This window comes from Triticum aestivum, chromosome 4B (assembly GCF_018294505.1).
Source record: "Triticum aestivum cultivar Chinese Spring chromosome 4B, IWGSC CS RefSeq v2.1, whole genome shotgun sequence".
NCBI lineage: Eukaryota > Viridiplantae > Streptophyta > Magnoliopsida > Poales > Poaceae > Triticum > Triticum aestivum.
This window is the reverse complement of record NC_057804.1, coordinates 130,699,313-130,714,064: the sequence shown is the minus strand read 5'-3', so window position 1 is coordinate 130,714,064 and position 14,752 is coordinate 130,699,313. Positions and strand designations below refer to the sequence as shown.

At 53.4% G+C, this 14,752-nt stretch overlaps 2 protein-coding genes across 2 annotated transcripts in view; one reads left to right on the top strand and one right to left on the bottom strand.

The window, feature by feature from the left end:
* LOC123091448 (uncharacterized) overlaps window positions 1-14,752 on the top strand; it is a 24,102-nt gene that overhangs the window by 8,948 nt on the left and 402 nt on the right. The window lies entirely within an intron of this gene.
* LOC123091449 (uncharacterized) lies at window positions 12,206-13,406 on the bottom strand. Its single transcript, XM_044512959.1, has 3 exons — window positions 12,708-13,406; window positions 12,448-12,600; window positions 12,206-12,365 (listed from the first exon to the last, which is right to left on the bottom strand). The coding sequence occupies exons 1-3, from the start codon at window positions 13,275-13,277 to the stop codon at window positions 12,312-12,314; spliced, it is 777 nt and encodes a 258-aa protein (XP_044368894.1). The 5' UTR covers window positions 13,278-13,406; the 3' UTR covers window positions 12,206-12,311.

Sequence of the window (14,752 nt, the reverse complement as noted above, 5' to 3'; positions counted from 1 at the left end):
ATAGTAAAGGCACTTTATGTGGGGCGTTACCAGTAACGCCCCAGACTTAACTCACCTTAAACCTTCTCCTACGTGGGCTGGCTGGGGTCCTGGCGCACTCTATATAAGCCACCCCCCTCCACAGGCAGAAGGGTTCGGCACCTTGTAATCCATACATTCATAATCCACTCGACCGCCTCCGGGCTCCGAGACGTAGGGCTGTTACTTCTTCCGAGAAGGGCCTGAACTCGTACATCTTTTGTGCTTACAACCTCTCCATAGCTAGGACCTTGCCTCTCCATACCTACCCCCCACTCTACTGTCAGGCTTAGAACCACGACAGTTGGCGCCCACCGTGGGGCAGGTGTTTTAGCGATTTTGTGGAGAAGTTGCGATTCTTCCGAGTATTTTCATCATGGTGTCTGCTGGAGTTTTGATCGAGGGACAAGAGATCCGTCTCGGCACTCTCACCTTCATCGCCGACGACTCCGCATGGCTCCAGGAGGCTCCACTCGACGTGGATGCGCTCCCCGTCCGCGGTGCGACGCATTTTCGCGCATGTGTCCGCGGCGTTCTGCTGCGGCAACCATCGACCCAGTATCGGTCGGATCTTCCATCTTCCACCCTCCCGGTCTCTCGCCAGCGCAAGCGCTCAGGCCGGTCGAGACTTCAGCGATGGGTGAGTCACGCGGTGGCTCGCCAGTCGGCCACTATACAAGTTGCGGCAATCGAGCCCAACGAATCTCTCTACGGCTTGTTCGATCAGTCGACTGGCTCCGGAGAGACTGCATCTGAGTGCGGGAGCAGTGATCCAGTGGCGGAAATCTTGATGGTCGACGGGCCCCACAGTCCTCCTGGCTTCGCTCGTGGTGGTGGAGCAGGCGACGGCGGCGACCCTGCACGAGGCTACGAAGAGTACCAGCCCGAGCCACTCGACTCTTTGCAAAGAGAAGAGCTTCGCCGCAGGAACGAGGATCCCCTGCGCGTTCCCATCGCAGGAGAAACCCCCGAGGCTCGTGCCTTGGAGGAGGCGCGTCTAGCCAATTTGGCCGAGCGCACTCGACTGGAGAACCTTCAGCGAGCACTCGACGAGCGCGCGCGGCAACGAGTTCCCGACACCAGTCGACGTCAACTCTTCCCGCCGACTCAGGTATATCGAACCCCAATTCAGAATTTAGCAGCTGCGACCCGTATAGCGGAGTCCATTCAGCCTTCGCAGTCAGAAGCTGGCAGAGGTTTGCTGCAGATCAGGGATCTACTCCGGGCAGCAGGAGATCAGAATTCAGCCGTGTCTCAGTCGCGCAACAGAATTCACAGTCGATCTGTCACTGTGAATACGGTTCAGTCGGCTCACAGCCCCAGATCGCCTCCGCGGCGCGAAGGGCGTGAGTATCGGCGAGATCAATATGGCGACAGGCTCGACCGAGATGATAGGCGTCGAGTGCCCTATTCCCCTCCGAGGGGTGGGTCTTACGCTCCTCGGCAGCCAGATGATAGGCGTCAGTACAGTACAGGGCGTAGAGTTCCAGTTGACCCCAGGGAGCCAGGCTTCGACGCGCGATCCATTATCGTGCAAGGGTTGGTCGACCGGAACAGAGCCCATCGTGGTGCACTCGACAGAGAAGTGCCCACGAGCAGTCGAGTACATGTTTCTGGTCCTGAATGTTTCAGCAGAGCTATCAGAGCCGCTGTTATTCCCTCCAATTTCAGGTTGGCAACAGGAGTCAGCAAGTTCACTGGTGAGTCTAAGCCTGAAACTTGGCTTGAAGACTACCGAGTGGCAGTTCAGATCGGTGGTGGGAACGACGAGGTGGCCATGAAGCATTTGCCCCTCATGTTGGAAGGTTCTGCCAGGGCATGGTTGACCCAATTACCTCCTAGCAGTATTTACACTTGGGAAGATCTGTCCCGAGTGTTCGTCAGAACGTTCGAAGGGACTTGCAAGCGACCAGCGGGATTGACAGAGTTGCAAGTCTGCGTGCAGAAAACCAATGAGACTCTCAGAGAGTATATTCAGAGGTGGATCACTTTGCACCACACTGTGGAAAATGTCTCTGACCATCAGGCAGTATGCGCCTTCAAAGATGGTGTCAAGAACAGAGAACTGAGCTTGAAATTTGGTCGAACCGGTGACATGACTTTGAGTCGGATGATGGAGATTGCTACCAAGTACGCCAACGGCGAAGAAGAAGACCGACTTCGAAGCGGCAAGCACAAGCCGAGTCAGTCGGAAAAAGGAAATTCCAGTCGGAAACAGAAGCGGAAGGCTGAACCGGCAGCTCCTGGAGAGGCTCTGGCCGTGACTCAAGGAAAGTCTAAGGGGAAACCAAAAGGATCCTGGAACCCCAAGAAGGTGAAGGATAAAGAAGGGAACGACGTGATGGATATGCCGTGTCATATTCACACGAAGAAAGATGAAGAGGGGAATATCATTTACCCAAAGCACACCACTCGCCAATGTCGACTCCTGATCCAGCAGTTTCAGGGAAAACAGTCTAAGGACAAGGAGAAGGAGTCGGACAAAGCCGAAGACAAAGAGGACAGTGAGGGAGGATACCCGCATATCAACTCCACTCTGATGATCTTCGCAGATGTGGAAAGCAGAAGTCGACTGAAAGTAATTAACCGAGAGGTTAACATGGTTGCCCCAGCGAAGGCAAATTATCTGAAGTGGTCTCAAACACCCATCACATTCGACCAATCTGATCACCCAACTCATATTGCCACCCCTGGGAGGCAAGCTTTGGTGGTCGATCCAGTTGTCGAAGGCACTCGACTGACAAAGGTGCTGATGGACGGTGGAAGTGGGCTGAATCTGTTATATGCAGACACGCTGAAAGGTATGGGCATTCCGATGTCCCGATTGAGCACTAGTAACATGAGCTTCCATGGAGTTATACCAGGGAAGAAGGCTGAATCTCTCGGCCAGATAGCTTTGGACGTAGTATTTGGCGATTCAAAGCATTTCCGCAAAGAAAAGTTGACGTTTGAGGTCGTGGATTTTCAAAGTGCATATCATGCCATTTTGGGGAGGCCAGCCTATGCACGGTTCATGGCTCGACCATGTTACGTGTACCTCAAATTGAAGATGCCCGGTCCCAAAGGTGTGATCACTGTCACCGGTGATAGGAAAAAGGCAGAGGAGTGCTTTCAGAAAGGCTCCAAAATTGCCGATTCCCAAGTGACAGCGGTCGAGTTCGAAGAATACAAGCAAAGCGCAGATCCGAGTGACTTGCTGCGATCCAAGAAGCCCGCCACAGAATCTGCGTTCCAGTCGTCCGGTGAGACGAAGCCTGTTCACATTCACCCGACCGACCCCGAAGCAGCTCCGACCCGCATCTCCACAACACTCGACCCAAAATAGGAAGAAGCGCTCATCCAGTTCCTCCGTGAGAACTGGGACATTTTTGCATGGAAGCCCGCTGACATGCCAGGTGTTCCCAGGGGACTGGCTGAGCATCGCCTAAGAGTCGACAAGTCTGCAAAGCCAGTCAAAGAACATCTTCGGCGGTCCGCCGTCCAGAAGAGAAAGGCCATCGGTGAAGAAGTGGCTCGACTGTTGGCGGCAGGATTTATCCGAGAGATATTCCACTCCGAGTGGCTCGCTAATGTCGTCATGGTTCCTAAGAAGGACAAGTCGCTCCGAATGTGCATTGATTTCAAGCACATCAACCGGGCCTGTCCGAAAGATCACTTTCCTCTCCCTCGCATAGATCAAATTGTTGACTCGACCGCGGGATGCGAGAGGTTGCCTTTTTTAGATGCTTACTCCGGGTACCACCAGATCCGTCTGTATGGGCCCGATGAAGTAAAAACAGCTTTCATCACTCCATTCGGGTGCTTCTGCTATATCACCATGCCATTCGGCCTCAAGAATGCCGGAGCCACGTTTATGCGAATGATTCAGAAGTGTCTACTCACTCAAATCAGTCGGAATGTGGAAGCTTATATGGATGATATTGTTGTCAAGTCACGAAAAGGTTCCGACCTGCTCGCCGACCTCGCCGAAACATTTGCCAACCTCAGAAGGTATGATATCAAGCTCAATCCATCAAAATGCACGTTTGGAGTTCCTGGTGGCAAGTTACTCGGTTTTCTCGTTTCCGAACGGGGAATCGACGCCAACCCAGAAAAGATTGGCACTATTCTCCGAATGAAACGCCCTGTGCGAGTGCACGATGTCCAGAAGCTTACTGGATGCTTGGCCGCATTAAGTCGATTCATCTCGCGACTCGGTGAAAAGGCATTGCCTCTTTACCGACTGATGAAGAAGGCTGACAAGTTCGAGTGGACTCCAGAAGCTGATGCAGCGTTTGCCGAGCTAAAAGCTCTGCTCTCCACCCAGCCGGTGCTTGCTGCTCCAATCAGCAAAGAGCCTCTGTTGCTCTACATCGCAGCCACAGGACAAGTCGTCAGTACTGTGCTAACGGTCGAGCGGGAAGAAGAAGGAAAAGCTCTCAAAATTCAGCGCCCAGTGTATTATTTGTCTGAAGTCTTGACTCCATCCAAGCAGAGATATCCTCATTATCAGAAGCTTGTGTATGGAATATACATGACCACAAAGAAGGTTGCTCATTATTTCTCTGACCATTCAATCACAGTCGTCAGCGACGCTCCACTATCAGAGATTTTGCACAACAGAGATGCAACTGGTCGAGTGGCCAAATGGGCGATTGAACTTCTTCCCCTTGATATCAAGTTTGAGGCAAAGAAAGCCATTAAGTCCCAGGCAATAGCAGATTTCCTCGCCGAGTGGATCGAACAGCAGCAGCCGACTGAAGTTCACTCGGAGCATTGGACCATGTTTTTCGATGGTTCTAAGATGTTGAATGGTTCCGGTGCTGGGGTTGTCCTGGTTTCCCCCAGAGGAGATAAGCTCAGATATGTGCTCCAGATTCACTTTGATTCCTCCAACAATGAGGCAGAATATGATGCCCTCCTATATGGGTTGCGCATGGCCATTTCACTCGGCGTCCGTCGCCTAATGGTCTATGGCGACTCGGATTTAGTGGTCAATCAGGTGATGAAAGAGTGGGACGTGAGAAGCCCAGCCATGACTGGATACTGCAGTGCAGTGAGGAAGCTGGAGAAAAAGTTCGAGGGGTTGGAGCTCCATCATATACCCCGACTGAAAAATCAAGCAGCTGATGATCTAGCAAAGATAGGTTCCAAGAGAGAAGCCATTCCGAGTGGTGTGTTCTTGGAGCATATACATACTCCGTCAGTCAAAGAAGATCCTTTCACCGAAGAAACTCCGCAGCCCAAGAGTGCCACAGATCCGACTGAAGTTGAAGTCCCAGCGGTGGTCGACTTGATCATGGAGGTTTTGGTAGTCATTCCCGACTGGACGATTCCGTATGTCGCATATATCTTGAGGAAAGAGCTTCCGAAGGATGAGGAAGAGGCTCGACAGATCGTCCGTCGATCTAAGGCCTTTACTGTCATCAAAGGACAATTATACAGAGAGAGCGCGACTGGAGTCGGTCAGAAGTGCATTACACCAGAAGAAGGTCGACTCATCCTCAACGATATTCACTCGGGAACCTGTGGTCATCATGCGTCCTCTCGGACCATCGTGGCCAAAGCATACCGAGCCGGATTTTACTGGCCCAAGGCGAATGAGATGGCAAAGGAGATAGTAGATAAGTGCGAAGGATGTCAGTTCTACTCGAATATGTCGCACAAGCCTGCGTCAGCTTTGAAGACCATCCCACTCGTCTGGCCTTTTGCAGTTTGGGGGCTGGACATGATCGGTCCTTTGAGAACAGGACGAAGTGGCTTCACGCATGTACTGGTGGCAGTCGACAAGTTCACCAAGTGGATCGAAGCTAAACCAATCAAGAGCCTCGACACCGGTACTGCTGTTAGCTTCATCAGGGAACTAGTATTCAGATATGGAGTCCCGCACAGCATCATTACGGATAATGGGTCGAACTTTGACTCAGAGGAATTCAGAACCTTCTGCAACTCCCAGGGCACACGGGTCGACTACGCATCGGTCGCCCATCCGCAGTCGAATGGACAAGCAGAGCGAGCTAATGGACTGATTCTCAAGGGACTGAAGCCGCGACTGATGCGTGATCTCAAACACGCGGCTGGAGCTTGGGTCGACGAACTTCCATCTGTACTCTGGGGACTGCGGACCACGCCCAATCGGTCGACCGGAAGAACTCCATTCTTCTTGGTCTATGGAGCTGAAGCAGTCTTGCCGAGTGATCTTCTCCACAATGCTCCTCGAGTCGAAATATACAACGAAGTAGAAGCTGAACAAGCGCGGCAGGACGCAGTCGACCTTTTAGAGGAAGAAAGGGAGATGGCTCTGATCCGGTCGACCATCTACCAACAAGATCTGCGCCGTTTCCACGCCCGAAATGTGAGAGGTCGGGCCTTCCAGGAAGGGGATTTGGTTCTCCGAGTGGATCAGCACAAACCACACAAACTTGCTCCTTCTTGGGAAGGCCCTTTCATCGTCACCAAGGTTCTCCACAACGGGGCATACCGTCTTTACAACGTCGAACATAATATCGACGAGCCCCGAGCTTGGAACGCGGAGCTACTCCGCCCGTTTTACACTTAAGTTTTATCACTCGGATGAGTTGCAATAAAGAACTTCTGTAATTCATGGGTTTAGAAATAATTGTGTCAGCACTTTTTATTTTTGTCCACATAAAAACTCCCCCTCAGTGGGTGGCTTAGCCGCGAATCCGTTTCGCCTAAGTTTATAAAAATCCTACCGAGTGGTAAGCCAGCCTTCCACTCGGGGGCTTAGCCGCGAATCCGTTTCGCCTAAGTTTATCAAAATCCTACCGAGTGGTAAGCCAGCCTTCCACTCGGGGGCTTAGCCGCGAATCCGTTTCGCCTAAGTTTATCAAAATCCTACCGAGTGGTAAGCAAGCCTTCCACTCGGAGGCTTAGCTGCAGCCTCGTGCTCGCCTAAGTTATAAAAATCCTACCGAGTGAAGAGCAATCCTCTCACTCGGGGGCTTAGCTGCAGTCCAAGCACTCGCCTAAGTTTATCAAAATCCTACCGAGTGGTAAGCCAGCCTTCCACTCGGAGGCTTAGCTGCAGCCTCGTGCTCGCCTAAGTTATAAAAATCCTACCGAGTGAAGAGCAATCCTCTCACTCGGGGGCTTAGCTGCAGTCCAAGCACTCGCCTAAGTTTATCAAAATCCTACCGAGTGGTAAGCCAGCCTTCCACTCGGAGGCTTAGCTGCAGCCTCGTGCTCGCCTAAGTTATAAAAATCCTACCGAGTGAAGAGCAATCCTCTCACTCGGGGGCTTAGCTGCAGTCCAAGCGCTCGCCTAAGTTACAAAAATCCTACCGAGTGAAGAGCGACCCTCTCACTCGGAGGCTTAGCTGCAGTCCAAGCGCTCGCCTAAGCACAGGCACCTTGCTTTGAACCTGCAAAGGACATTTTGAGCCGAAGGCAATCATATTCAAGCGTCAAATTCAAGTTTGAATCGATGTCTAAAGGAACCGAAAGTGCTCAGGCGTCAAGCCTGTTAAAGTTTGTCGGATACAATTCCACTCGGCATACCGAGGCAAATTTAAAAGAGTCGAGCCAGAAGAAGTTTTTTACCCCTCCTGTGGAGGGCTGGAAGGTGCAACAAATTCATCAAGGTCAATTCCGTCGGCGATCCGAGTGGCAGCTGCAAGGAAAGTCTCCATAAAAGACCTGAAGTCGTGCTTCTTGGTATTGGCCACCCGAAGAGCCGCCAGCTTCTCCTCTCGTGCATCTTTGCAGTGGACTCGGGCCAGACACAGAGCGACATCTGCACCACACCGAGCCGAGGACTTCTTCCATTCCTGCACTCGACCAGGGATCGTGTTCAAGCGGGCCATTAATGACTCAAGGTCATTCTGAAGTGTCTCCTCAGGCCAGAGCGTCGAGTCGATGCGAGATGTGGCGGCCTTCAGCCTTGCGAGATAATCCACGACAGCTGCAACGCGAGACTCCAGTCGGAAAATATCCATGGCAACCTCGTCATTCACCGGAGAATTGACAGGGTCAAGGTTTGGCTTCAGTCGGCTGGTTTCTTCTTCAAAGCTTTGACAAAATTCTGCAAGGGTGATCACTAAGTCAAGGGGATAGTCGAATGGAAGAAGCCACAGTCAGAAATATTTGCCAAACATGGAGGTTTACCTTCGAGCATAAGAAACAGCTTCTTGGCAAAGCCACTCAGGAAGGCCTCCAGTTCAGTCTTCTTCTCAGTCAATTTGCTGACTTGGTCGGTCAAGGCAGCTTTGTCAGTTCTCAGTCGACTGACTTCTTTGTTGGCAATCCCAAGAGCAGTTTTCAGGTTGGTATTGTCTTGTTCGAGCTTGGTGACTGAAGCTAACTTCTCGTCAGCAAGCTTGATCTTCTCAGCTAGCTCAAGGTCTTTCTTCTGCTGGGCCTCCCTTACCTTACCTGCAAGACACAGCAAGGTCAGATGTTGAAACAAGCAAGAGGAAAAGCAGTCGTCAAGGTCTCACCAAACATACCTTCAGTCTCCTCCTTTGCCTTTGTCAGCTTCTCCTGAACCAGCTTCAAGCTCAGCTCGACTTGAGTATGTTTCTGTTCTAGCTCTGAGTAGCGAGCCACAAGATCACAGGAGTTCTGCGAAGAACCAATCGACTAAACGTCAAAAATAATTCACTTCCGAGTGAAAAAGGGAAAAACACACGTTTCTAAGACTACAGCCGAATACAAGTATTCGACCGTAGTCTCAGGGACTACACCCAGTGGGTGCACTCAGCGTGCCCCCACTAATCCTGTCGAAGACAAAGTCGACCAGTCGACCTCAAAAAAAAAAAACAGTGTGCGAGACGCATTATCTAAGACTGTGATCAACTGCAAGCAGTCGACCACAGTCTCGGGGACTACACCCAGTGGGTGCACTCAGCGTGCCCCCACCGGTTTGCGAAATCCAGTCGACCAGTCGACTGATAGAAAGATTGACATTATAAAGCCTAAGGCCGACTGCCAGCAGTCGACCTTAGACTTGGGGACTACACCCAGCGGGTGCACTCAGCGTGCCCCCGCTAACACGGAGTTTATTTGACACACCCAGTGGGTGACTAATATAAATCCCGGAAAAGAAAAGTTTTTGGTAGCATATCCAACAGAACAAACAGCAGTCGACTGACCTGGACATTGCTTTGGAGGGCAGAGCTGGCGTCATAAGCTGCCTGGCTCGCATCCCGGATAGTCTTCAGCTGCTCCATCATGAGTCCCGCCTGGCGTATCGCCTCCTTCGCCGCACCAGCTTGGTCCTCTGGGACGTGGTGAGTCGTGAAGAGGGAGGGCTGCTGAGCACTCGTCAGTGGGGTCGCGAAGGTCACCGTGTGTCGAGTGGTGTTCTCTTCCTCCACAGTCAGAATTTCAGGCGCTGACACATCCTGAGGCACCTTACTGGCGGACGCTTTCCGACTCCTCCTGTGCTTCAGCGGCTCTTCATCCTCATCATCATCAGGAAGATCGATAACAGTGTTGGGCGGAGCTGCGGAGAAGGGTCAGGATCAGAGATCGCGAGTCAGTCGACTAAGAATGGTGTTAAGAACACAGCACCTGGATTCGAAGTTGCTGCATCCTCCATCTCGTGGTCATCGGCCCGGGCCGAGGTCTCAGAAGTAGCAGCACTGCAACTCCAAAGGATCAGTCGACTAACCTCAGTGTCGACCAGAGATAAAGTTCGCATAAGAATAAGAAAATATGAGCAACACAATTACCCTGAAATGGTGGGGATGGACACCTTCATCTTCGGCAGGAGCTTGGTCGGCTTCGATGAGGCCGCCCTGGGCTGCTTCGGCGCCTTTTCAGTCGGCGCCGGAGAGGTGGTCCGGGGGCGCTTGGTCGACTGGGTGGCGGTCGCAACCCCCTTACCACGTTCGGTCGAAGGGTCGTGGACAAGCTTCGACCGCCTTTCTGAGCGCGGTGGAACGACCTCCTCTTCCTCTTCTTCCTCGTCCTCGATGTCATCTTCATCACCTTCATCATCATCATCGTCGTCATCGCCCCCTGCAGCATCCGAGTCCCATTCCTCCTCTTCCTGGCTCTCGCCCCCGCTCGCCTCGCCCCCGCTCGCCTCGCCCCCACTCGCCTCGCCTTCCTCGGCAGAAGCTTGCGCCCCATTGGGCATCGAGTACAGCTCGGTGAAGGCCTAGCAGTCGCAGAAACAAGGATCAGTCGACCAGTCGACAGGGTTAGCAGAAATGAATACGACAAAGACACAACGGAAAGCAGAGCAAGTGTACCTTGTTTGGGATGCTGTTGTGGTCGAGTGGAGGAATCCTTCTGGCTCCGCGCGGGTTGTCCCTGTTTCCGGTAACGGCTGCCATCCACCTTTCCAGAGTGACATCGTCGGCTTCTTCTGGATGGACTCTAGTCTCGTCTTCGGGCCCACAGTACAACCACATGCAGTGGCTCCTGAACTGGAGAGGCTGGATGCGACGCTTGAGGAAAACCTCCAGGAGGTCCATGCCTGTCACACCGTCCCGAACCAGCTGCACCACGCGCTCCATCAACATCTTCACGTCGGCTTTCTCCTCCGGAATCAGCTTCAGAGGGGAGGGCTTGTTCACTCGGTCCATGGTAAACGGAGGGAGTCCACTCGACTGCCCTGGCGTCGACTGGACCTGGCAGTAGAACCAAGTCGACTGCCAGCCCCTGACGGACTCGGGAAAGGACATGGGCGGGAAGGTGCTATTGTTCCTCACCTGAATTCCCAGGCCCCCACACATTTGGACGACTCGGGTCTTCTCGTCACCTGGGCTCGCCTTCTTCACGGTCTGAGAGCGACACGTGAAGATACGTTTGAACAAACCCCAGTGCGGTCGACAGCCCAAGAAACCCTCACACATGGACACGAATGCAGCAAGGTAGGCAATGGAGTTTGGGGTAAAGTGGTGGAGCTGCGCTCCAAAGAAATTCAAGAAACCACGGAAGAAAATGCTTGGTGGCAAGGAAAACCCCCGATCGACATGAGTGGCCAGAAGCACACACTCACCCTCTTCTGGCTGTGGCTGCCACTCCTTCCCCGGCAACCTCGCAGCTCCGTGAGGGATCAAGCCCTCGTTGGCCATGTCGAGGAGGTCCTTCTCCGTGATGGTCGACTGGATCCAGTCGCCTTGGACCCAGCCTTTCGGCAGGCAGGATCTGGACGAAGATCCTCTGCGGCTGGTGGATCTCCCCTTCGCCTTCTCCGATGCCGACGCCTTCTTGGCACGCTCCAGCGCCGCCGTCTTCTCCTTGGCCATGGTCTCCGGTGAGAGGCACGAAGGGAAGCGGTGCGGAGACGAGAGCGGGCACGCTGAGCAGGGAGGAAGGGAGCAGAGGGAGAGAGGGAGAATGCTGAGGCGCAGCACAGAAATCCTCGCCGGGCACATTTATAAGGTCCCTTCCGAGTGGCTGACGCGTGGGCCCGGTCGATCTAATCATATCTGTGAGCAGTTATGAGGACTGGATACGTGGCGAAAAAGGCGGCGCGGAGATCGAGGCGTCTACGCCCCGTCCCATCCGAACGCCGCGGTCTGCCCCGCTTCGCGCGCGCCCCCAAATTTCGCACCCCGCAGAATCCGCGAACAACAAATCAGTCTGTCAGACGCGGTGATTCCGGCGATCCGTCGCTCGGAGATCGACGAAGCTCGAAAGATCACTCGACGCAAAAATAGAATGGATCGAGTCGACCGAAGACGAATTGCTCCCTGTCAACGAAGAGATTCTTTGATCCAGAACAGCGCACAACTAGAGCGCAAAGGTTAATCGGAAACGACATCAACTCCTTCTTCACTCGAAGCCTCAATCCATTCGGGGGCTAATGATGGGGTTATGTACCTAGGGTAGGGTCACGGACCTGTCCCAAGTAACTTACCCTAGGACATCCCTAGAAGAGGTCGCCTTCCAGTCGACCAACGAGGACTCACTCGACCAACGAGGACACACTCGACTGGCCTGAAGGACTCGACCACGAAGACTCACTCGACCACCAGGAGGTCAAGAGGCACTCTGCACCGCAACGGTCTGTAATTAAGTAGACTTTATGATAGTAAAGGCACTTTATGTGGGGCGTTACCAGTAACGCCCCAGACTTAACTCACCTTAAACCTTCTCCTACGTGGGCTGGCTGGGGTCCTGGCGCACTCTATATAAGCCACCCCCCTCCACAGGCAGAAGGGTTCGGCACCTTGTAATCCATACATTCATAATCCACTCGACCGCCTCCGGGCTCCGAGACATAGGGCTGTTACTTCTTCCGAGAAGGGCCTGAACTCGTACATCTTTTGTGCTTACAACCTCTCCATAGCTAGGACCTTGCCTCTCCATACCTACCCCCCACTCTACTGTCAGGCTTAGAACCACGACACCAAGTCCTCAGCAACGACATCCTCACTGACAGGCCTCAACTGGCAAGGGAATGAAACATCAGACCAAGAGCATGTATAACAGTAGCAAGCATATATTCAGGTTCGTAATTTTTCTACTTACCCTCGCCTTGCCGTATAACCTGTGCCCCCCTATAACCCGACGATCAGCGTCCACACCAGCTAGTAGTTGGAAGTCTGAGGCGGTGTACAACGCTATGCGGGGATGCCCTGGTTGCAACCCACGCCCAGCCACCATCGCGTCAAATGTGATTATCTAGGACAGTTTAGGACAAAAAACAATACATCACACTCATAGCATTTCATGGCAAAACAAAAAATAGGCAAAATGCACAGGGCAGCCAATATGTGGGATGGGCGTACCTGGGGAATCATCACGAACCCTTGTAGCTGCATTGCCACTGCACCGGCCTTCAGATCTGCGTGCATTTTACTAACCCCAGCCATGATAACATTTTTAATATATCCACACCAATCAAATTCAGACATCTTGGATGGATCACGCACAACAATGAAAACTTCCGGGCTGATCGGGTCCTCCCTCTGATTCACTCTGGGGTTGAACAAGCAAGTAGTGCAAAGAAGAGCAAATGCAGCACACTGCCTGTTGGACTCAAAGTCGATACTCAGATCACCGGGGGAAGCAAGAATAGACTGTAGCATCTGCAAGCTAATCCTATCCACCGTTTCAGCAAGCCCCAACCCGACGCACACATCTTTGAAGATATCCCGATCGACGCAGCTCGGTTCATGCGGGAATGGGATCTCCCTGTCACCCATACCCAGCCCGACTACGTCCCTAACAGCGCTAGCCGTCACCGGACGAGAACTGCCATCGCCCATTCGGACTATTTTCCTCACCGGATCTATCCTAGTCGCATTCCAGAAACTATACTGGCGGTCCACGTTCACAATCTCTGGGAGTGAAAGCATGGCGCCAAAGTCCTTTTCAACGAACAACTTTTTTTGTGCTTCCGTGAGGCCAGCAACCACTTCATTGACTATCCTAGGCGATAAGTAGCTCCTAACCCGGATTCTGCCGCAGTTCGCGTCGGATTCGTTGCTTGCGTCATCCCCGTCCGCCGGCGGCACGAGCGATGCAGTGTTCGCGCTTGGCACAACCGTGGAGCTACTGCCGGTCGCCGCGCCGTTCGAGCGCGTCCCAAGGCGCGACATGGCAACTAGGAAGACCTGCAAGCCGAAACAAGCGGGAAAAAGTTGGTCAGAATGGAGGGAAAAAGCCAGCAACCAATCCAGCACAAACACAGAACAGAGACGAGATGAAAGGCGAGATGAAGATGATACCTTGCGCTGATGGCTAGCCACTTGGATCTTGACGGAATGCAGCTCGGCCTATGGATGAACTAAGCACCAGGAGCAGGCTGGGCTAGGTGGGATCCGGGCATTGCGGACACGAAGAAAAGATATTGTGGACGGGCTTGCAGCGCACAGGGCAGAGTTTTAATCGCTCCTCTGCCTTTGCAGGAGACGAGCTAGCAAGGTGGCGATGGAAGAAGACAAAGAGAGATGGAGTGTCTCCGGCACGGTTCGATATGCATGCAAGCAACCTGGCATTACTGCCTCTTCCCAACCACACCAATGCATCATTAATCCATTCTCTCCCCTACGTTTCTTTAAAAGGTTAAAATGCATTCACAAAGCAATACACGAGGGCACGAGTGCTGGTTGCCCAAATGCCACAGCCACGCACCAGTAGCAAGCCGCCGTTGGTTTGAGCAGGCGCAAACAATCGTTACGAAGCGGTACGTCCAAACGGGAGCAGGGTGGAACAAATGATCCCACACATCTACGCTTGTGGAGGCGCATCTGCACCCAAGGACGTACAGGGGCCCGACTAGTCCAATCACCCATAGGGGGCGCGTAGCATGCGGCGTAGCAGCTTATAGCTGTGACAGGGAGCAGGAGAGATGCTGGAAATCGGCCATCATGGCACGCCCGCATCGGTGTGGACCGCAACACCCGTGCGAGTTAGTTTTCGGTCCACGCGCGCGCACAGACACGTGCGGGGTGATTAGCTTGTTTCCATCCACAAGCAGCCTCAAAGGAATTCACACCAGGTAGGAAAATCTTCGGACGAAAACGGCCTAGTAGGCGATAAACCACCCCCCCTCCCCCCCGCGCCGTCACGCGAAACCCTACCCCCCGCGCCGCCACCCGCCCGGTAGGGCTCCCAGATCTGCCGACGCGTGCCGCCCCTCCTCCTCGCTCACCGATCGACCGGCACCGGCGAGGTTTGGTTCTCCCTCCAGCGTGATTGGGTGGCACTGGTAGTTTCATCGCGTGCGAACACGCCCTGGCGGCACGCGGCCTACTGGCCGGCGTGGTTACTTATAGGCTTCGCGTGGGAGGGAGGTGGCGTGGGGACGGGGCTGGGTATGTACTGTTGG

Excerpts from the sequence above, each read along its gene's own strand:
- LOC123091449 (XM_044512959.1), bottom strand. The coding sequence starts at position 13,277 with ATGCTTTCACTCCCAGAGATTGTGAACGTGGACCGCCAGTATAGTTTC. Across the intron at positions 12,601-12,707 it reads GGTTCGTGATGATTCCCCAG|ATAATCACATTTGACGCGAT; the intron begins GTACGCCCATCC and ends AAACTGTCCTAG. Across the intron at positions 12,366-12,447 it reads GGTTATACGGCAAGGCGAGG|TTGAGGCCTGTCAGTGAGGA; the intron begins GTAAGTAGAAAA and ends TTCCCTTGCCAG.